The following is a 22,798-nucleotide window of genomic DNA, read 5'->3' on the forward strand; positions in this document are numbered from 1 at the left end:
ACTCCATTAAATTACACACAGCAAATAAACAAGTCACCATTGATCAAGAGAGGTTCGTATTGCAGTAACAAACCCCAAGCACACAGTATCCCCAGGTATTTAGCAATGTGCTTTATAAGCTTATGTATTCATTGGAAGTAATGATAGCCTCACCAAGTCTGCCCATCCCATTCAACACATTTGAAATTAGAAAGTAGACAAATTTCCAATAAAAACAACACCAAAATCTTCAAATAGCATTGTTAAATACCATCTCTAATGCAGAATCATAAATTACCATTATTGTAAACAACAAATAAATTCGATCCTCAACCACGAAACTTACAACATCAAACATAAAAATCAATGAACTCGAATCAAGATATGACAAAACTCAGATGAATCAACAAACCTCACTACGAATCATTCAATTGTTCAAGCTCAGCCTTCAATTGCTCAATCTTGAGCCCCATAGACCTCTGTATTGCACCCTTTTCCTTCTCTGGCAACTTTGCTAGCAACCCCTCATACATGTCCAGAACTTCTTTAACCGCGTCCCGAGCACACAAAGCTTCCTCATCGAAATACACAGTTTCTTTGGAATCCAAGGCCGTCTCTATCTCCTCCCTTGCCTCTGCGAACTTAAGGTTGATCTCGTCGACCACTTTGCTCGTATCAACACAGTATTGCCTCGTAATCTGGAAAATCCCCAACTGGGTTGCAGAGTTTGAGCTTGTTGGGCGAAGAAAATGACGAATTTTCATGGAATTTTGAGACGAAAATGAGTCTGAAACGCATTGGTTTGAGAAAGCTGTGAGTGATTTGAAGGTAAAAGAAGAAGTGGGTATTGAAGATCGATGAAAAGGGTGTCTGGAAAGCGATCTACAGAGAAACATCGCTGAACGTTGGAGCATTTTGAGAGCAAACAGGAAGAGAGCAGTGCGCAATTCTCCTTAGTACTAAAACCTCTGTAAGCTCGGGGTAGTGAGTAGGGTACTAATCAAACCGAAAGGGCAATCCAATGAAGTGCTGATTGAGTGGGCTTTAATCTCAGGGGTGCTTGGGATGTGCCCAATGGGTTTGGGGACCAAGTTGGATCCAAATAGGGCCAATTAATTATCAAATTGGGCTTCAAAATGGCCACTTGTCTAGTTTCCCCCTGCTAAAAAAGGTTATGACGAAAAGTTTTTGATTAGCGTTAAGGTATTGTTACGTGGTGTTTCAGTAGTACTATAATTGGTGGAGGGAGTGAAACTCAAGAATTTATATTGAGTGATTTGAGAATATGAGGAAGTATGATAAATTGTGATTGGTGAGAGGTATGACCACGTAGTGCCTTTGGACCAACCAATAATTTTTCAATTATGAGACCCTACCCTCTTTGACGGGTAATTCTATTTTCATACATCAAAATATCTCACTCCACATCCTTAACTAATTTTGAATTTTGTAATCTTACTCAATGCACAACCTTTTTTGCCAAAAATATTCCTCTCTTTAATATTGAAACCCTAAACCAACACCCATTCTCTAGTTAATAAAGAGCAGTTCTTCAAGCATTTCGGCAATGGCTTGGTGAAATTGTTGCCATTGACTATCAATTCCTCGAGAGCAAGGCCATTGCACAATCCCGGTGGTAGTTCTCCGGAGAAGCCGTTGTTAGAAAAGCTAACATTCAACAATAAGAGACTGTTCTTTCCAAAGTCTCCAAAGATGCTACCAAAGAAATTATTGGTGTAGAGAGAGAGTGTTTGTTGATTAATAATGCTAGATAGTGTATTAGGAAAATTCCCACTCAATTGGTTACTGTTGAGATCAAGAGATTGTAATGAACTCATATTTCCAAAACTGTAATAGCAGCGGCAATAGTGGTGGACGGTAGCTAGGGTTAAGGTTAAGAAATTAGGGTTTTGCTGGAGAAGATAAGGACACTTTAGTAATTTTATTTTAGGACAAAACTGTAATAAAAAATAAATCATTAAGTGTGTACATAGAGGTAAGTAGGTGTGTGGAAATAAAATTTTTTCTCTTTGACATATGGTTTGGAGAGGGCATTGAAATTGATAAGAGTAATATTACAAACTCATCCTTATTTAGTTTGAATTTATTCAGAATTATCATCTTGTGATTCAGATTCATTCTACACACAGACCTCACACTACACAAATTTAATCACAATCATATAATTTCATTCGGGGTAAATTTGAGATAGATAATGATGAATACCTAGAATTATTCAATTGATAATATCATGGGTGAAATATGTATCATAAAAAAAATAAAATAAAAAATTCAACTACCACTTCTAATTGACAAAAATAGTAAGACGGCCAATACAATAGTATTACTAATCTCATGGCCATTAAATTGCTCATATCACTCCATCCAATAATTACAAACATTTATCACTCTCTTATCTTATGATATATATCATCGTAATACCATTATACCCACAACATATATATAATATCATCTCCTATACTACATAGTAACTAATTACTAGTCCTAACCCTAACTCATGATATTAGCAATCAATTACAAATAGTTTTCAAAAAAAAAAATTTGAGTAAACATGACCTATATGATGCAACAATGAGCCCATTCACCAGCATGGAGCTATGGAACTAGAAATTTTTTTTTTTATTTTTTGTGGTAGGAGGGGAATAGTGAAAAAAAAAAAAAAAAATTGCACTCACAGCCATAAGCCTCGAACCCAAGCATCTCGTCCACCACACCAACCCCTCACGGTCTTGAGCTATTGTAGATGTTTTGTACCAAGAGTCAATCTCAACCCAAACCTTGACAAATCCTCCATACCCAACAACCCCAATTAGGCAATTTACCTTGTTCATAAGAAGACTAAATAAAAACTCACTCCAATGCAGTTGAACTTGATTCCTAAGGATTTCATGATGTCTCACCCATATCTCTTTAATGCACCGGCAGCTATCAAGTATGTATGCCTCAAGCAGGCTATGTTGCAGTAGTGACCCCTCTCTTGTATGCCTTTGCACTGTTTAATTCATGTGCTCTTCTCTCTCCTCCCGGCTAACAACTCAACAATCAAGAGATCATTCATAGAATTCAGCACAGCATTGGTGAAGGAAATGTGTAGCAGTGAAGTATACTCACAGAGTTCCAAAACAACACTTAGCTTGTTTTTTGTTTTTCAAAAACATTTTAAAAAAAAAATTTACTTCCTTATTTTCTGTGTTATTTTTATTTTTACTGATTTTTTTAATATTTTAGACAATTTTTTTAATTTTTAGATACACCTAACATAAATAAACATAAAAAGTATAATTTTTGTGAAAAAAATCTTTTAAAAATTTACTAAATACCAAAAATATCAAAAAAATATACGAGAATTCAATATATTTTTCATATTTTTACGTATTTATTAATTTTTTAAAACATTTTTTCACAAATTTTTTACTTTTAGATACATCTAAGTAAGATACATCTAAAAAGTTCAAAAAATGCTTAAAATTTTAAAAATACACTAAAAATAAAAAAAAATACGAAAAATAAAAAACTCAATTTCAGAAAATTTAATCCAAAAAACTAAAACCAAACACACAGTAACTTGGAAAACAATACACTCAAGTGCAAATCGTAATGAGCTTTTAATTCACACGATCCAAAATTGTGGCTACAATTAGTTGACTCTCAAGGGCTGTTTCTTGTCAGACAAAGAACTCCTCCCCCTGAACCCTACAACATTTAGTTTTGAAGTTGTGGATTTCACACCACCAGACTTTCTGCTGTCCATTATTTTCTTCCCACCAGAAAAAGAGCGTTTTGAAGTACTTGCACTCGAAGATTTAAATGACTTGGACACTTTAATTGCTGTCTTTGGATACTTGGATGGTGCTGACCCTTTTCCAGGTTTTGTTCCCGAGCTCTTTTTGGTAAATAAAACCTTGCCACGGTCACTTGATGATTTCATTGATGTAGCTTTGCTCTTGTTTTTCTGGTTTGGAACACTCGATGACTTCACTGGTGCAGCTTTAGACTTGTTCTGGTTTGAAATTTTTGCTGATTTGAAATTCTTTTGCTCAGTTATTCGGGACCTGGCAATGTCTCTCTTGACGTTATCTACAGTGAGGGATTCCAAGCTCTCGTTTTTCATTATAGCATCCTCAATCCGAGCGGCCAGAGTCTGGTCCTTCTTGGCAACTAAACTTGTCACCTTACCTGTTAAACAAAGGTATCTTGATTTAGCAACTCAATGGTGGTAATAAATATATTGTTAAAACAAAAATTTTAACGCAAACTCTAAAATCAAAGCAAAGTGTGACTTGGTCTGCTCAAATGGAGATTAAAAGCCAAACATAACCAGATTTTTAGGACAAAATACTTCCCTTTAGAGTGACAGTATGAGTAATAATTTAAATTTTATCCTGAAGTGGGCAAGCATACAAGGTAAGAAGTTTAGACATATATATTAAGGTTTCCACAAGATTCAGATGCGATATTTCATCCAATTGGACCACGGATTAAACATATTCCTCCTTTTTTCTTTTCCTAGATTCTTTTATTGATGAAACCAATCAGATGATGCAGGAAAATACCTTTAGCACCCATGCGAGCAGTTCTTCCAGTCCGATGGAGGTAGTCAATCTAAAAGTCAAAAGAAAGGAAGGATAACTTTCAAATGTTGGAAAAAGAAAATCAACAAGCAAGATAAAAGTGAATAATGACAAAGCAGTAATAGATGATGCTTACAGAGGTCAAGGGAAAATCAAACATAATGACGTGATCCACATCCAAGTCCAGTCCCCTAGCAGCCAAATCCGTGCACACCAACGTGGGGCAATCTCCATCATTACTCTTAAACTTTTGGAGGTTTTCAACCCTAGGTCAGGAAAACACGGCACTTCAAAGGCAGAAGAAAACTGTGCTACCAAAGACTAATACATACGCAGTTGAGCTCTGATAAAGAGCTTTCCCAGGCCTTCAGCTGTTTGCATCACTCAAAAGGGACAGGAAAACAAAGAGAAAAAGGAGAACTACCCACCTGTTGCCCTTTCTTTTTGTTCTTTTTTCATTTTATTTGCAAGGTGCCAAAAACTCTATTTTGGGTTTGGCATCTCAACAGCTGAGATTCACTTTCTTATTCTCGTTCTTATAGTCAAGATTTACCCCAAAAATTTGGGAAGCATGCTTTTTCCCATCCCCTCTTAAAGGATATTTTTAGGTTTTCATTTTTTTTCTTCTCCCTTCTGTGGGTTTGGGAATGGGGGGTTTTGTATATATTCTCGTGTGCTGTGCGGGTCAAAACTAAAAACATCTGGGGGTTTATAGATGCCATCCAGACGTCGCGGCAATCCACTCAAAGCACCAAACGGGTGCAAACACACTGGCAAATATATATACATGAAGCTATAACAGAAAATAATACCTCGTCCACCTCACCTTTGTTCTGCTGGCACCTCTCCGTGGTAATTAACAGTAGAGATTTGATTTTCACTGAGAAAGTGGTCCACAGCACGACTAGAATTCAACGTGTTGCAAAACACCATCACTCTATTTCCCTTTGCTAAACTTGGCTCGAGGACCTGTATTGACATTATCAAATGTGAATTTAGTTATTAATCAGAATAATTGTAAAGTTACACCAGCTCAAATTCTATAACATGATTCAATGTTCAGCTATGCAGATAAAGTTTAATATTGCAACTGCCAAGGTTAATACTAACGTCGTTCTGTCAAATATTCCCCAAACATGATAGGTAAAATAAGAATTGTCAACTTCACGTAATGTTTGGGTCATGAGAGTTTGAAACTGTTAAGGGCCTCAACGCCAACAGATTACATAGAATCATAGAATGTAATACCATGAATCCATAGTAAAACTTGCGGCCCATTCAAAAGGAGCATATGCTTTTTCAATAATCAAACTTTCACTTCAACAATTGTATAAAATATTATACTTCAAAATATATATTCCCCTTGCCCTTGCAACACGAGGTTTTGGGATACTACTTCCAACTCCCAACATGAGATTTAGATCCCTTACAAAGACTTCTGATTTTTTTTGTTTCCTTCCACAGGTTAATCAAGTTTAGCTATCCACAATAGAAAAAATTATCAGACAGTACTCCTTTAGACAGTTTGTAAATATACAAATAATTTGCGTCAAAGCATAAGAATTCCATTGTTAATATGATAGCTATGTAAATAAATAAGAATTCCACACCCTCAACATGACATCTGTGTTGCTATGTATAAAACATTTCTTTTTTCTTTGGGTCAGGGTAAAAAGATAGGTCATTGCCACTATACTACCAATGCTAAATTGCCACTGCTATATTACTGGTGATCAGTATAGGATAATTACAAAGATCAACAGAAATAGACCTGTAGCAATGCCTCCAGCTTGTTTTCAGAACCTGAAAGTTTGATAAAATCATGGCGAGCAGATGCAATCTTCTTATGCAATGTTGAAGTGCGCAGATGTATAATTCCTTGAAACTCTTCATCAACCAGCTTTTGTACTGCCTGCAATACATCACATAAGTAATTGTCCAACATCCATGAAGACCAAAAAACCTGTATAGAAGCAAATCACTAGATGATAACCATTAAAAGATGTTGACCACAAAAATACATTTTATTTTATGTAGAAAATATATTTAAAGAGGCACCAAGTAGATGCAACCTGTATGCAAAAGAAAATTTAAGATAACTATACATCAAAAACTTATTCAAAAGTCCTTACAAAATCTAAAAATTAGTTGAAAGATGGATTAAACGCCCCTGAAACCAACGGGTACAAAATGGACAAAAATTTACTCTTCATTCTCAAAATTGGCTCTTCTGAACCATCAAAAGTTCTTCTATTCCATTCTCCCCAAACTAAACACTTGATCGCTAAAAGGGATAAACATCAAGCCTTCCTCTCCTCACCCACACGAGCATCTCTCCAACAGCAATCAGATCACCATAATATGTTTCCAGAACAGGGTTGCATCCACAGAAGAGGCTGCAATTATCTAATATCCTAATATGAGAAGGGTTTCCATGGGGAATATGCATCCCAGAGTTTCTCACATCTCCATCAGCAGACCTGGATGGTTTAAAGGCTTGCTTATGTAAAGCTAAGATATGATATACCTTTTATCCAACAGCACATCTTGTGCACTCAAACTACTTGTTAACCATTAAGCCTTTCACAAATGTCTATATGTCATTAGATTAGAAGTTAGCAATTTTCTACATTACACAGACTCTTTGGATTTTCGGAGGTACCCGTGTTGACACGACACGACACGACACGACACAGGGTGCGGGTGCAGGATACAGCCAGGATACGGCTCTTCACAAACGGCTACGGCAAAAGAAATGAAAGAGGAGAGAGCAAGAGAGAACATGGTTGCCATTCGCCGTTCGATCTGGTCGCCGACTTCGATTCCTCTAGTCATTGGCTTCGACGGCTTCGACTTCAACATTGATCTTCTTCACTCGATGCTCGATCTCCTTCTCTGTCTTTTCTCTCCCAATCTGTCTTCTCTCTCGTCTCTTGATCTCCCTCTTCTTCTACTCTCTCTCGCTCTCTCTCGACTGTCTTCTTTTCTCTCTGTCCGCTTTCTCTTCTCTGTTCTCTATCCTCTTTCTCTTTTTATATATTATATAATATAAATTACATTAATATAATAATATATAATATTATAAAATATCATTGTATAATATTATTCATATTATAAAATATTATTGTATAATATAATATATCATAAATAATATAATTTTTATACCTAAAATAAAAATAATTTATTTTATCATATATAATATTATTAATTTATACTTAAAATAATTTTTATAATTTTTATTTGTTATTTTTTTTAACAAAATCTATTATTTCTTAAATTTTTTTTAACTTATCTTTATATAATAAATATATTTAAAAATAACTATTTAACGTATCCCTGTACCCGTATCCAAATTTAGATCTGTATCCTCAATTTTTAATTTTGAAGTGTCTGACCCTTAGAAACGCACCTGCACCCGATACCCGCCTGACCCTTAGAAACGCACCCGCACCCAATACCCGCACCAGAGTCCGTGTAACGTAGACAATTTTTACTACGAAAATTCTGCACAAGATTTCTAGCTTGGCCAAGTTTCCTTGACTTGTGTTCATATTAATATCTAAAGTTACTATATCATTAAAGCAAAAGCTCGAGCCTCTATAAGGAGGTTCGGTTCCTTAGGTCTTTGTACAAGCCAATAGATGGAGCGCAGGTGGTCACGCTTCACGTAAGAAGTGAATAATAGAAGCTCGAAGATGGGGTTAAGTGGAGCACCTCGACCCAACCAGCACTCTAAGGTGGGGCTGGCCACTTGAGGAAAGCACAAATCCCCTTTTCGTTTAGCCGATATCTCTTGAAAGAAAGTGGCAATGGTTGAGGGGCCAAGTATGCCTCATCTCATTTAGAAAGACCAAATGCATCTAAAATACATATAATTTGAAGTCCCTAATGATTTTTTTTTTTTGATAGATAAAAGTCCCTAATGAAATTTTCTATAGAAGTTTTTGGCATAATCGTTTTCCCTCCATCAGTCGGTAAAACATCTATACTATTATATATGTGAAGGCTTCTCATGGTGTTGACACAAAATGTCCTATTTTGGATTTTTCCAAAATACCCTTATATTTGGTGTTTTTGTAAAATTATATAAAGAGGAGGATGGGGCTCGAATCCAAGACCATGGATTTGATAAATAACACTCTTACCACTTGAGCAACACATTCTACATATAGATTTTTCTTTGTCATTATTTCTATAATATTAGTTTTTTTTCAAGTTGCACACGCAGACCGCTAGTAAAATATAATGTGAAGCCCTCAGGATATTCTTTACAGTAGAGGACTCCCTGAAAGAAGCTATAAGCAGATAAGGCTTTAACACTTTTAAGAATCACCTCTAACTCGACTTGGTCACTCGCGTCACAACATTTCGCGTCACAACATTTTGGCTAAAAGCAATACTTGATGATGACTTAACCATGGGGAAACCGCAACATTTTGGTAGGAGATAGTTGACGGTTTGTGCTTCTTAATAAGCAAGTGGACCTACAGAGCTAAGTGGAAAATGGGAAAAGTCAAAGATTTCTGGGAACCATGAAAAATATAAGCGATTTAGCCCTCCCCAGAAAACTCTCAAATTAACACTTGGTAACAAAATCAGAGATAGAGAAATATGTAACTTATATATGATTGCACAACCTAATTTCACTATGAACAAGAAAATCATGTTAACTATTAAAGTTGCTAAAGGACCACTTACCTAGCAATTTCACATAATATTGATATACGAAACAATTGAATCATAACTTCAACAGCATCTCAACAAACAAAAAAATTCTGTAGAATCCAATTAGTTTCAAACCAGATAGTACTATTTAATATTGAGAACAAAAAAGAAAATAAAAGATGTAAACATTTTTAAAATCCCTAAACAGACTCGCTAACTACTGAACTCATTTAGATGCCATTAAAATAATGGTGCATCTCAAATTCTATGCAAAACAAAGCACACTGAGAAGAAATGCTATGGGTTTCACATCACTACGGAACAGCATCTCATAAATGTATTTAGATGATCTAGCAATTGAGTGTACCTTTGTCATTGTTGCAGAGACCAAAACAGTTTGAAATCCATTATCATCAGATTTTGATGCGCGATTTTTCAAGGGTCCAAGAAACTTGCGAATTTCAGGACCAAACCCACGATCAAACATGGTATCTGCCTCATCCAACACCTATAAAAGACTGACATCATGATTAAGTGCTCCATAGTTACTATCATGTGAACATGCTACTGCAGTTGCACATTTTTCTTATAGATTGTCAAAAGAAGAGGAAAAAGTGCCGACAAAAAAGGAAGAAGACAGAAGGATGCCCACCAAGTATTTGATGTCACCATAAACCATGTTCCCCTCCTCAATATGTTGCAGAACCCGACCAGGGGTCCCCACTACCATGTCAATCGGGGTGTTCAATGAATCCTCTTGAGGTCTTAAACGGGTACCACCACTTACCATGGTAGACCTGAATCGTGCATGATGGCTGATAGACTTTGCCACACGGAACACCTGCATATACAATTTGGTTTTAATTTGGCAAAAGAAGTCCTTTATGTAATTCATGTGAAGCAAAAATCCATACAAAGTATATGATAAACCTGCTCGGATAGCTCTCTTGTAGGGCACAACACAACAGCCCGAGGACGTCTGGGCTTCATTAGCATACCATACAATGCCTCATCTTGTCTCAACAACTATAAAAATCAACAAATTAGAAGCTTTTTTAATTAATCACAAGCAAAAGTCTTTCAGAGTCAACACAGCCGGTAATGTTTTTGTACTCTTCTAAACATACATAAAATTATAATAGCCAAAATCCAACAACACCACCAAAAAAAAAAAAAAAGGCCAAACAATTCAATTCAATTTTCCTAATGGGTTATGGATAGATTTCAGACAAACCAATGAAGGTGTGAAATTTACCTGAGCAAGAGGCAACATGTAGGCAAGAGTCTTGCCAGAGCCGGTATGAGAACCCAACACCACACTCTTCCCTTCAAGCACAGCAGGTATCCCAATACTCTGAATCTCAGTAGGGACCGAAATACCCAATTCCACCAAAGCCCCCATGACCTCCTCAGTCAACCCCAGCTCCTCAAAACTCGACGCCAAGACTCCACTTTTCTTCTTTTTCTTCGTCTTCGACCCATCACCATCCACCGAAGAGGCCGACGGCGGTGGCGGAGGTCTGGTTGCTGGGGTTTTTGAGGAGGAGTCCTTGAGGTGTCTGACTCTGAGCCTCTCGAGGAGGATTGAGTGCTTTATGGGCTCTAATGCTTCCTCTGTTGTGACGGTGGCAGTGGAGGTGGGAATGGAGCACAGAGGCCTAAACCCTAGGATAAACCTTGGGGGAGATGGGGAAGAGAGTTTGAAGAGAGAGAAACGTTTGGCTGGGGAGAGGAGAGAGAAAGAGAAGCGGGTTGAGACTGAAGATGACGATGAGGAGGAGGAGAGAGAAAGGCTAAGAAGAAGTGTCCTTCCTGCTGCTGTTCCACCGCCATATCCCATTTTTCGCAGCACCGGTAGGTCGAACCAAGTGTAGTCTAGTGTAGCGACACGATGACCTCTCAGGTGGGCAATCCGAACCGCTCAAACTGCCAATCCGTCTAACCCGCATATAAATGGGCGGTTTCGCAAACATAATGCGGGCGGATGCGGTTTGAAATATGACAAATTTGCGGGTTGCAGGCGGGTCGCGGTTTAAACCCGCAACCCGCAAAAACCGCCCGCACTTTAATTATTATTATTATTATTATTTTTTATATACCAACTTTGTAACTTTTACAGGAGCACCATTATATTCTCTATGACACTAGGATCCTTATTTTTAAGTATTTCTCAACTTTCTTAATGCCGTAAAATTATCAAGTCCTAAACTTGGTTTCTTATATGATTTTCATTGGTGATTCATCCACTTTTTCCTAATAAAATTTTCCTTCTAATGGTCGATAGAACTTATAGTTTGATTATTGATTACTGAGCTGGCAATTCTAATTGAGTACAACCTTTAATGCATTGATATACATTTTTTTCATGGCAAAAATGCTAGTGTAGGGTTTCTTTGTTTTGGGTATTTTCATTTAATGCATTGATATTCAATTTTTATTTGTAAACTCATCAAAAAATTGTTATCACAAATATATAAAATGAATTTGATGCCTAAATTCGCTGGGAAAAAAAACTCAAAAATTAATTTTTAAAGAAAAAAGTGTAAACCGCAAACCGCCCGCAACCGCCTGCACATTTGCAAACCCTATCCGCACAAACCGCAAACCGCACTGCGGGCGGTTGCGGGTTGACTTTTTCCCAAACCGCATAGATACGGGCGGGTCAAAACCGAACCGCAAACCGCACAAAATCGATCCGCGAACACCCCTACCTCTCAGAGCCTCCATTTCGTAAGTGGGCTAGCTTTTTAGCTTTTTGATTTTTTTAGTTATTTTATTCTGAATTAAAAAATTTGATTTGGGAAGAATTTTTTAACTTTTTAACTTTTTGATTTTTTTTATTTTTTTTGTGAGAGAATTATGTAATGATTATGGGTTAGATGTAATATTTTAATTTTTGTGAACCTATTTTATCTTTTGTGGCTAAAATAGTCAAAAAAATCCCGTTTAACTCTTGTCAAACGGAGCTAGAATATCTTTACGCTGGGTTTGGTCTGGCTGGGTATGGAAAGGGATTTAAAAATGAAAATGAGCTTGCCTCTCGTTCTTAATCGGAATACGTCGTACGGTTTGACTTGTAGAAATTTATTATAAATTTTGTTTTGATAATTTAAATTATTTAATGTATATGACTTATCAAGTATTATATGTTTATAAAAAATTATGTTGATCGGATATCGATAATTATGTAATCAAATTAATTTTATATAAAAAAAATGGACGGTGAACAAATATATTGTGTGTGTGAGAGAGAGAGTGGTGTATGCACGAGTGCTGTTTTTGCCCCCCTGAATTGGATAAATATGTTGGCTTTTTTTAAATGGAAAGAATCACAACCTCCATCCGACCTCACTTTTCTCAAAAGAAAAATATTAAATTTTACTCGGGAAGCGGATGAATTATTTTGTCATTGTTAGGAACGATACAAGAGCTATGTAGATGCTTGTCCACAACATGACTACAAAATGACTCAACTCATTACTATCTTTTACATTGGGTTGAACTCTCAAACAAGTCAATTTGTAGACACAATGTGGTTAATTGAAAATTTTGAGATGTTACCAATTGAGGTGTGGATTTCTTTTGACCAACTCGTTCAAGACTTTCATAAGAGTGCATGCTATGAGATTTTTGAAAAAGAGTTGCAAATTGAACTTAATGAAGCCACAACACATCTCTCTAGTGATCCAACAACTGATATGGAGTTAGAATATTTGTCACTTGAACCTACCGTTGCACACAGAAATATGACAGAAACTCTCCCCATAGTTTTGGCCTCTTGTGTGGATGAAATTGATAGGGATTTATGTGAAAACCCATATTTAAATTATTCTTGAAAGAAAATAAATAAATTAATTAAATTATTAGTTTTTTTAAATTAACCCAATTTTATCGCTAACAAAGACCCTATTAAAAATAAAAATGTTGTAGATGTTCAATAATTATTGTTAAAAAAATAATAATAAATAAATAAATAAATAAAATATATATATATATATATATATATAAACAGACAAACCGTGGGCAAACAACCCACAGTTCCTACCAAACCCACCATCTCTTAGAAATTAGGAAACTATAAAATTTAGGGAAAGCTTATTCTTAGAACTTGGAGAAAGGTAATGGCAGAGAGAGAGAGAGAAAGGGAGAGAGAGAGAGAGAGAGAGAGAGAGCTAGCCTCGGAGGTCTATATAATGCACATAATAGTCATGCATAGAAGGGTAGGTTTCAGTGTTTGCATGCATGTATTCCTTTTGACGACGGGTGAGGAAGAAATAAGGAAGAAGAATTCAACAGAAGGAGAAGTAGAGAAAAGGTTTAGGAAGCAAATTCTTCTATCATTTCATCACCCATTTCAATCCTACTACTATGTAAGAAGACCCTCTCAATCCTCTCATTTTTTTTTACATAATTGAAATTTTCAGATTGTATACATATGATACATTGTCTAAACTGTATTGAGGATAATCTGTTTTGAATCTACCAGCATGTTACCCGAATTTTTAGATAATTTTATACTCAAAATTTTGAGATGATTTCTTCTACAAAGTTGTTGATAATGATGTCTAGTTTATCCAAAAAAATTTGGTAACAATTTTTGAGCTTTCTACGAATTTATACAAAATTTTAACTAAATCTGAACTAAATCTGAAACTGTGATGAAAATAGTCTATTTTGAATCTGCCAGAATGTCACTCAAATTTTTAGACAATTTTATACTCAAAATTTCGAGATGATTTCTTCTACAAAGTTGTTTATAATGATGTCTAGTTCGTCCAGGAATTTTGGTAACAATTGTTGAGTTTTCTATGAATTTATACAAATTTCTAACTAAATCTGAAACTGTGAGACAAATTTTACCATATATTTGAAAATTTATTTAAAATTCTATACTAAGCCAAATCTGGTAATTTTTAACTAAAATATGAAATTTGAGAAGTCTAGTTTCATGATAAATTTTTAGATTATGGGTTTGATCTATAAATTTAAGCATGGAATTAATGTAAGGAAATGTGACAAATCGGTGTCATAAACACCCTTGGAATTTGTTTAGAATTATTTATAAGTTATTTTTGGAAAATACTTTCTAAAAAATAACCATAACATGTTTATTGAGTATCCTGTAGATTGATATGAATTTTAGAGTTGTATAAGTAATGTATTTATAATTTTATTTGCAAGATATATACTCTGAAAATTTTTCTAGACAGGATAAAATCACCACTTTAATATTATGCTAGTCTAATTTTGTAAATCAAAAATTTGTGCATGTGTGTATTTATGGTTTAATTCTTGTATCTAAGTTATTATTTCATACCATGGTTTAAATAAATTATTTATTTAAATTCTGTACTTTTATTTAGTATTGTGTGACACATGCAATATTTTATGATTGGAAATTTTAATGAGTTGGTATAACATTACTTGTGATTAAAAATTTGGAATTATTTGTGATTAATATCAAAATTAACTGAAATGATTAACGGCATATACAAAGTTAACAATTGACGGTTAATACCAGTTGTTCGGGGTGAGTCTTGGTTTAAAGACTATACGGAATTAAGGATTGACAGTTAACACCGGTTGTTCAGGGTGAGCCCTGGTTTTGAGAATTCTCACGTAAATTGTGTTGCGAAACTCTAAGATGGCACGGGACTTATTTGAACCCTTTTCGGTATTCGGTTTTGGAATAAGGGTGGATGTGCAGGTGGCACACAGGGAGGTTACTTACCCCTGGCAGACCGTTTCCTTGGAGCAAACCACAGATGCCACTACTTGGGTATATAACTCCGGACGTGGGCATCCCTGGTAGTTACGGTTGGTAACACTTAAATATTTGACCAAGGGAGGGTTTCAAATTAACCGTTGCCATGCTTAGTGGTTGGTAAGTTAAATCTCTTTGGTGAGATTTCGAGTGTCACCTAATTTATAAAAATTACTGAAATTATTCTAATGGTTGTAAATTCTGTGTATAATTATATTGTTATCTCATGTTTAGAATATTATTATTTTTCTCTTAAAAAGAATGGTAGGTTGGTTACGTTTTCTTACTATGTTGCAAAACTCATGGCATATATTTTGTTGCCCTGGCGTTTCATGCCAAATTATGTCGAAGAAGGGACTGAAGCTGAAATTGGAGCTGCTGCCAATATCGAACCTTGGCTGACTTAGAGTCAAGATTTTATCAAAATAAAATCCCGTTATCCCTTGTATTAGGATTTAACTATGTTGTGACGTTGTGTGTGAACTTGTAGTTTTATTTTGTCGTTGGATTTTGACTATGTAAGAACTTAAAAGTTCCTAATTAGTAGTTAAAACTTTATCTAGCAAGTTATCGTTATTTAAATCTTATGACGTTTCAAAAAAAATTTGGGGCATCACAGCTTAGTATCAGAGCCTAGGTTTGAACCTTTGGGCCATGGATAGAAGTTTGTTTTTAAGAAAACCTTACGTTAATTTGTATTTTGCGGTGACTTGACTAAGTTAGAACCTTTTTATTTGTAGGATGCCAGGGTCATCAAACATTAACTCTAACGAGGAAAATTTTGTGGAAAACTATGGCATAGAATCTGACCCAAGTGAAGAAGTGAAGATGCCTATAGAAGACTATGAATCCATAGAATCTGACCCAAGTGAAGAAGTGGAGATGCCTATAGAAGACTATGAATTTGAGCTTGAGCTTGACCCTGAACCTGATCCTGGACTTGAGTCTGAGTCTGAGTCTGATGAAGTTGAAGAAGTTGTACCAATATACAACGCCCCGGAGGTTATTGTGATTGATTCAAACACTGAAGATGAGTCTATGGAAGGCAATACCGAGGAGAACACTGGAGATATAAAAGCCACGTTTGAGGGTTGGGATGTGCGAAATAGGTTGCAGATTGGCTCTTTTGTATATGTCAGACTTTATCCCCTAGGAGGTTGTGCTTGGAAAGCTGAGAGTTGGGTGGGTACCTATATCGGACCTGTCCAGATTCTAGGACAAAAGACTCTCTGGGTATATCAATTAGGCCCTTTCCCGGATGGTTTCACTGATAGGGTAGGCGACCTTTTTGACTTTTGGAGCCTTCAGTGTATCATGCCCGACCCAAGCAGAATTGTGAGGAGAGATGGGTCAGTGAACTTCAGGGACTGGAGGACTTATCGGGAGGAGCCAGTGCTGCTGCTAGGGCATCGTGTGTGCGAAACTGCTATCTTCGTAAGGGTGCTGTGGCGATTCATGGGACTTTTCCAAGCCACATGGGAGCTGGAAGCCCTGGTGTGGAGAGACTTTCCTTGGCTATTTTAAGGGGTCTTAAGGGAACTATAAACTAGGCTAACTGATTGTTTTGTATGCTCACATGTAAAAAAAAATAAAAAATTGCCTAGTTTAGAATTGTGAGTGTAGGAGTTAACTCAGATTGTAGGGGCTATCTCTTGCCCGTAGTATGTTATTTAATCTTTTCCTTTGTTTTATTTGTATTTTGCTAATTGTAGCTTATCTAATCTAATTAATGAAGTCTTTTTTTTAACTATCCTTGCACATAAATATAATAATAATAATAATGATAATAAATAAATGAATAAATCACAAGAAAATCCCATCATGAGAATGGCAGGACGAACAAGAAATAATAACAACGGTAATGGTGATGGAGTGCCTGATGGCGATATTGTTCGAATTATACGCGCGATTGCTGATAGGGTAGGCAATATACCACCCCGAAACCAAGATCAAAACAAATCGGAGATGATAGCAAAATTTGAAAAGCTACGTCCCTACAAATTCCTTGGTGGATCAAACCCCCATGAAGCTGAAGCTTGGTTAAGACAAATTAAGAAGTTGCTAGATACTTCCGACGTCCGAAATGAACAAGATAGAGTGACCATGGCGGCATTTCAAATGGAAGGGGAAGCAGATCATTGGTGGGAAATGATCAAAAGTACTCGACAAGTAGAGACATTAACTTGGAGACAGTTCGAAGACCTGTTCATGGAAAAGTATTTTCCTAACTCGCTAAAACAAGAAATGATTCAAGAGTTCCTCCAACTAAAACAAGGAAAAATGTTAGTCGCTCAATATGCGAACCGTTTTGAAGCTCTTTCACGGTACGCTTCAGCCATAGTAGCAAATAAAGAGGATAAGGTTAGGCGATTTGAATGGGGCTTGGACACAGACATTAGAGGAAGATTGATCGCAGTGCAACTCTCCACCTATGCCCAGATGGTGGATCGAGCTTTAATTGTGGAACGAGAGTTAGCAGATTCCGAACGCATTTGAAATCAGCGATCAAGGAACAACAACCAACCACGCGGAGGAGGCCCAGTCCGCAACACCAGAAACCATCCTGCGCCAGCACCCTGTGCCGGAGGAATGCAACAGCAACAAAGGCAGAATCGAGGAAACCAGCAATGAGGAAACTTTGTAAATGAGTGGAAAGGAAGATGTTTCAGATGTGGTCAACAGGGGCATCGTCGAAGTGAGTGTCCTCAAGGTGGGGAGTATTTTATGGATCAGCGAGGGGCACAACAATACAACAGATGCCAACCTGGGCAAGGTTCTAAGCCTACTCAAACTACTCAGACCAACAAGGGGCAGCCACAAGCCTCTAAGAATGCAGGCCGACCAAGAACACAACCACAAGGAGCTGAAAATGGAAAGAAACCAGGAGAGACTAACCAACAGGCAGTATGGAGAATGTATGCTCTCCAAGAAGAAGAAGATGTTGATAACCCATCAGTAATTCAAGGTATGTTAATCCTTATGAATTCTTGGGTTAAAGTATTGTTTGATTCTGGAGCTTCGTATTCTTTTATATCCACTGCATGTGCGACAAGTTTGGGTTTAGAACTAGAAGCGTTAGAGATAGCTATGAGTGTCACTTCACCCTTAGGAGGTCAAACCCGAGTAAATCTAGTATGTAAATCTTGTGAGTTAGAAATCTCCGGTTCACATTTGATCTGTGATCTAAGAGTTATGGGTGTGTCTGATTTTGACGTTATCCTAGGAATGGACTGGTTGCCAGTTCATCGAGCCATTATTGATTGTTATTGTAAGACAGTGACAGCATCCTCCCTTAACGGCACGAAAGTTCAATTTAAAGGGGATAGACAAGATTCTCTAACTCCAACGTATCGCAAGTCGCGATGGCATGATCAACTAACCGGATGGTTGGCGAGCCTAATTTTGGAAGACGAAAATCGAGAGGATCCAGGATTACCCCATGTGGTGTGCGAGTACGTTGACGTTTTCCCTGATGAATTGCCGAGATTACCCCCAAAACGAGACGTAGATTTCACGATTGAGCTTCAACCTGGGGCTTCGTCGATTTTAATAGCACCACATCGTATGGCGCCAGCTGAACTTCGAGAATTGAAGGAGCAGTTGCAAGAACTGTTGAATAAAAAGCTCATCAGACCAAGTACGTCTCCTTAGGGAGCGCCAGCATTATTCGCGAAGAAGAATGATGGAACCTTAAGATTGTGCATCGATTATCGACAACTAAATCTAGCCAACATTAAAAAATCGATATCCTTTACTTAGAATTGATGACCTGTTCGATCAATTAAGAGGTTCAAAATGTTTTTCCAAAATTGACCTTAGGTCGGGATATCACCAACTTCGTGTCAGAGGAGAAGATATACCCAAAACTGCGTTTCGAACCCGTTATGGCCACTATGAGTTTGTGGTAATGCCATTTGGTTTGACAAATGCTCCTGGGGTATTCATGAGTTTAATGAACAAAATTTTTACCCCCTCTTTAGACCAATTTGTGGTAGTATTCATTGATGATATTTTGATATACTCACGATCGAAAGAAGACCACGAGCAACATCTGAGAACCGTTTTGCAAATTCTAAGAGAAAACCAATTGTATGCTAAAGCTAGCAAATGTGAATTTTGGTTGAAGGAAGTAAAGTTCTTAGGTCATGTTGTGTCTGAATCAGGGATATCAGTGGATCCTGCTAAAGTAGAAGCAGTAATGGGGTGGAAACAACCTAAGAATACGTTTGAGATTCGTAGTTTCTTGGGATTAGCAGGTTATTATAGGAGATTCATTCAGGATTTCTCCAAATTAGCCAAGCCAATGACACGCCTAACGCAAAAAAGAGTAAAGTTTGAATGGAACGAAGCGTGTGAGCAGTCATTTCAAGAACTCAAGAAGAGACTGACAAGCGCTCCAATATTAATCATACCCGAACACGACGTTGGGTACACTGTTTACTGTGATGCCTCTAAAGAAGGGTTAGGTAGTGTGTTAATGCAAAACGGGAAGGTAGTGGTTTACGGATCAAGACAATTGAAGAATCATGAGAAAAATTATCCTACTCACGATCTGGAGTTGGCAGCTATGGTCTATGCACTTAAGACTTGGCGACATTACCTTTATGGCGAAAAATTTGAGATATTTACCGATCACAAAAGCTTAAAGTACTTGTTCACACAAATAAATTTGAACATGAGGCAGAGACGCTGGATGGAGTACCTTGAAGATTACCAATTTACCTTGTCTTATCATCCCGGAAAGGCTAATGTTGTAGCAGATGCACTAAGTCGAAAGACAAGGGAGATTGTAGCCAACATATCAATTAAAGAATGGGAAATGGTAAGCACTGTGAATGGGTTTAAGTTACAACCAGAGACTCAGAATGGAAAGGGTAGGTTGTTTACAATAGTTACAACACCCCAACTTCTTACCAAAGTGTTGGAAGCCCAAAGATTTGATCAGGAGACCGACTTCATCAAGGCCCGATTAGTGACCGAGGAATCTTCACCGGATTTGGACACTCCATCAAGATGGTAGTTTAAGGTATTTAGGTAGAATTTGTATGCCAAACATCAACAATTAAGAGAGGAAGTACTTAAAGAATTTCACCATTCGATTTTTGCGGTTCATCCGGGAGGAAATAAGATGTACTAGGATCTTAAGCGACAGTATTGGTGGAGTGGAATGAAGAAGGATGTTGCTCAATTCGCATCTAAGTGTTTGACGTGTCAGCAAGTGAAGGCAGAACATCAAAGACCGACAGGGAAACTCCAACCTTTACCAATACCTAAGTGGAAATGGGAACACATAACAATGGATTTTGTAACGGGATTACCCCGGTCGCCGCAAGGCCATGATGCCATTTGGGTGGTGGTTGATCAATTAACTAAGACGGCACATTTCCTGACCAGCAGGCACACTCGAATCTTTAAGCCGATTATTTATTCGAGAAATCATTAGATTGCATGGAGCACCAGTCTCAATAGTGTCAGATCGTGATTCTCGTTTTATGTCACAGTTCTGGCAAAGTCTGCAAAAGGCCTTGGGTACAGAGTTGTGTTTTAGTACAGTTTTTCACCCTCAAACTGACGGTCAATCAGAAAGAACAATTCAGACTTTAGAAGACATGCTTCGAGCTTGTGTGATGGACTTTAAAGGTAGTTGGGAGAAATATTTACCACTAGTCGAATTCTCTTACAATAACAGTTTTCAAACAAGTATTGGTATGGCACCGTATGAAGCTTTGTACGGACGGCCTTGCCGATCACCAATATGTTGGACAGAAGTCGGAGAAGCACCTCTTTTAGGGCCAGAGTTAGTTCAAGAAACTACCAAGAAGGTGAAACTAATTAGGCAAAGGCTTGAGACCGCTCAGAGTAGGCAGAAAAAGCTATGCAGATCAAAGGAGAAGACCTTTAGCATTTAAAGTTGGAGATCATGTGTTTCTGAAAATATAGCCTCGCCGAGGAGTTGTTCATTTCGGAAAGAAGGGAAAGTTGTCACCTCACTTCATAGGGCCTTTCGAAATTTTGGACAAAATAGGAGAAGTGGCGTACCGTTTGGCTCTACCGCCTCAACTAGCTGGAGTATATAATGTTTTCCACGTCTCTATGCTACGAAAATACGAGCCACACCCTTCTCACATCATCAATTGGGAGGAAATTAATCTTGATGAAGACGTGACATTTGAAGAAAAGCCTGTCAAGATTTTAGATCGTCGCGAGAAGAAATTATGAGGCAAAACTATACCATTGGTTCGAGTTCTCTGGAGACATCGTGGGACGGAAGAGTCAACGTGGGAGCGAGAAGATATGATACGTGTCAATTACCCTCGACTTTTCGAGTCTAAAGGTACGAATTAATTTCGAAGACGAAATTCTTTTTAGGAGGGTAGATTGTGAAAACCCATATTTAAATTATTCTTGAAAGAAAATAAATAAATTAATTAAATTATTAGTTTTTTTAAATTAACCCAATTCTATCGCTAACAAAGACCCTATTAAGAATAAAAATGTTGTAGATGTTTAATAATTATTGTTAGAAAAAATAAATAAATAAATAAATAAATAAAATAAAAAATATATATATATATATACAAACAGACAAACCGTGGGCAAACAACCCACAGTTCCTACCAAACCCACCATCTCTTAGAAATTAGGAAACCATAAAATTTAGGGAAAGCTTGTTCTTAGAACTTGGAGAAAGGTAATGGCAGAGAGAGAGAGAGAAAGGGAGAGAGAGAGAGAGAGAGAGCTAGCCTCAGAGGTCTATATAATGCACGTAATAGTCATGCATAGAAGGGTAGGTTTCAGTGTTTGCATGCATGTATTCCTTTTGACGGGTGAGGAAGAAATAGGGAAGAAGAATTCAGCAGAAGGAGAAGAAGAGAAAAAGGTTTAGGAAGCAAATTCTTCTATCATTTCATCACCCATTTCAATCCTACTACTAGGTAAGAAGACCCTCTCAATCCTCTCATTTTTTTTACATAATTGAAATTTTCAGATTGTATACATATGATACATTGTCTAAACTGTGTTGAGGATAATCTGTTTTGAATCTGCCAGCATGTTACCCGAATTTTTAGATAATTTTATACTCAAAATTTTGAGATGATTTCTTCTACAAAGTTGTTGATAATGATATCTAGTTTATCCAAAAAAATTTGGTAACAATTTTTGAGCTTTCTACGAATTTATACAAAATTTTAACTAAATCTGAAACTGTGATGAAAATAGTCTATTTTGAATCTGCCAGAATGTCACTCGAATTTTTAGACAATTTTATACTCAAAATTTAGAGATGGTTTCTTCTACAAAGTTGTTAATAATAATGTCTAGTTCGTCAAGGAATTTCAGTAACAATTGTTGAGCTTTCTACGAATTTATACAAATTTCTAACTAAATCTGAAACTGTGAGACATATTTTACCATGTATTTGAAAATTTATTTAAAATTCTATACTAAGCCAAATCTGGTAATTTCTAACTAAAATATGAAATTTGAGAAGTCTAGTTTCATGATAAATTTTTAGATTATGGGTTTGATCTATAAATTTAAGCATGGAATTAATGTAAGGAAATGTGACAAATCGGTGTCATAAACACCCTTGGAATTTGTTTAGAATTATTTATAAGTTATTTTTGGAAAATACTTTCTAAAAAATAACCATAACATGTTTATTGAGTATCCTGTAGATTGATATGAATTTTAGAGTTGTATAAGTAATGTATTTATAATTTTATTTGCAAGATATATACTCTGAAAATTTTTTTAGATAGGATAAAATCACCACTTTAATATTATGCTACTCTAA

At 36.6% G+C, this 22,798-nt stretch overlaps 3 protein-coding genes across 3 annotated transcripts; 2 read left to right on the forward strand and 1 right to left on the reverse strand.

The window, feature by feature from the left end:
- Positions 1 to 3,565: 3,565 nt before the first annotated feature.
- On the reverse strand, positions 3,566 to 11,283 carry RH39. Its single transcript, XM_028205117.2, has 9 exons — positions 10,492 to 11,283; positions 10,167 to 10,262; positions 9,889 to 10,077; positions 9,604 to 9,744; positions 6,343 to 6,483; positions 5,398 to 5,540; positions 4,708 to 4,837; positions 4,554 to 4,602; positions 3,566 to 4,176 (listed from the first exon to the last, which is right to left on the reverse strand). The coding sequence occupies exons 1-9, from the start codon at positions 11,074 to 11,076 to the stop codon at positions 3,638 to 3,640; spliced, it is 2,013 nt and encodes a 670-aa protein (XP_028060918.2). The 5' UTR covers positions 11,077 to 11,283; the 3' UTR covers positions 3,566 to 3,637.
- Positions 11,284 to 16,827: 5,544 nt separating this feature from the next.
- LOC145822032 (uncharacterized) lies at positions 16,828 to 17,496 on the forward strand. The gene has a single exon (XM_082918605.1). It carries the CDS (start codon positions 16,828 to 16,830, stop codon positions 17,494 to 17,496), a length of 669 nt encoding a protein of 222 aa, XP_082774731.1.
- A 228-nt stretch (positions 17,497 to 17,724) lies between these two features.
- LOC114264598 (uncharacterized) lies at positions 17,725 to 20,020 on the forward strand. The gene is made up of 4 exons (XM_082918606.1): positions 17,725 to 18,637; positions 18,981 to 19,195; positions 19,280 to 19,570; positions 19,685 to 20,020. Exons 1-4 carry the CDS (start codon positions 17,725 to 17,727, stop codon positions 20,018 to 20,020), a joined length of 1,755 nt encoding a protein of 584 aa, XP_082774732.1.
- Positions 20,021 to 22,798: the final 2,778 nt, after the last annotated feature.

The sequence above is a fragment of the Camellia sinensis genome, chromosome 3 (genome assembly GCF_055761805.1).
Source record: "Camellia sinensis isolate YWXY chromosome 3, ASM5576180v1, whole genome shotgun sequence".
NCBI lineage: Eukaryota > Viridiplantae > Streptophyta > Magnoliopsida > Ericales > Theaceae > Camellia > Camellia sinensis.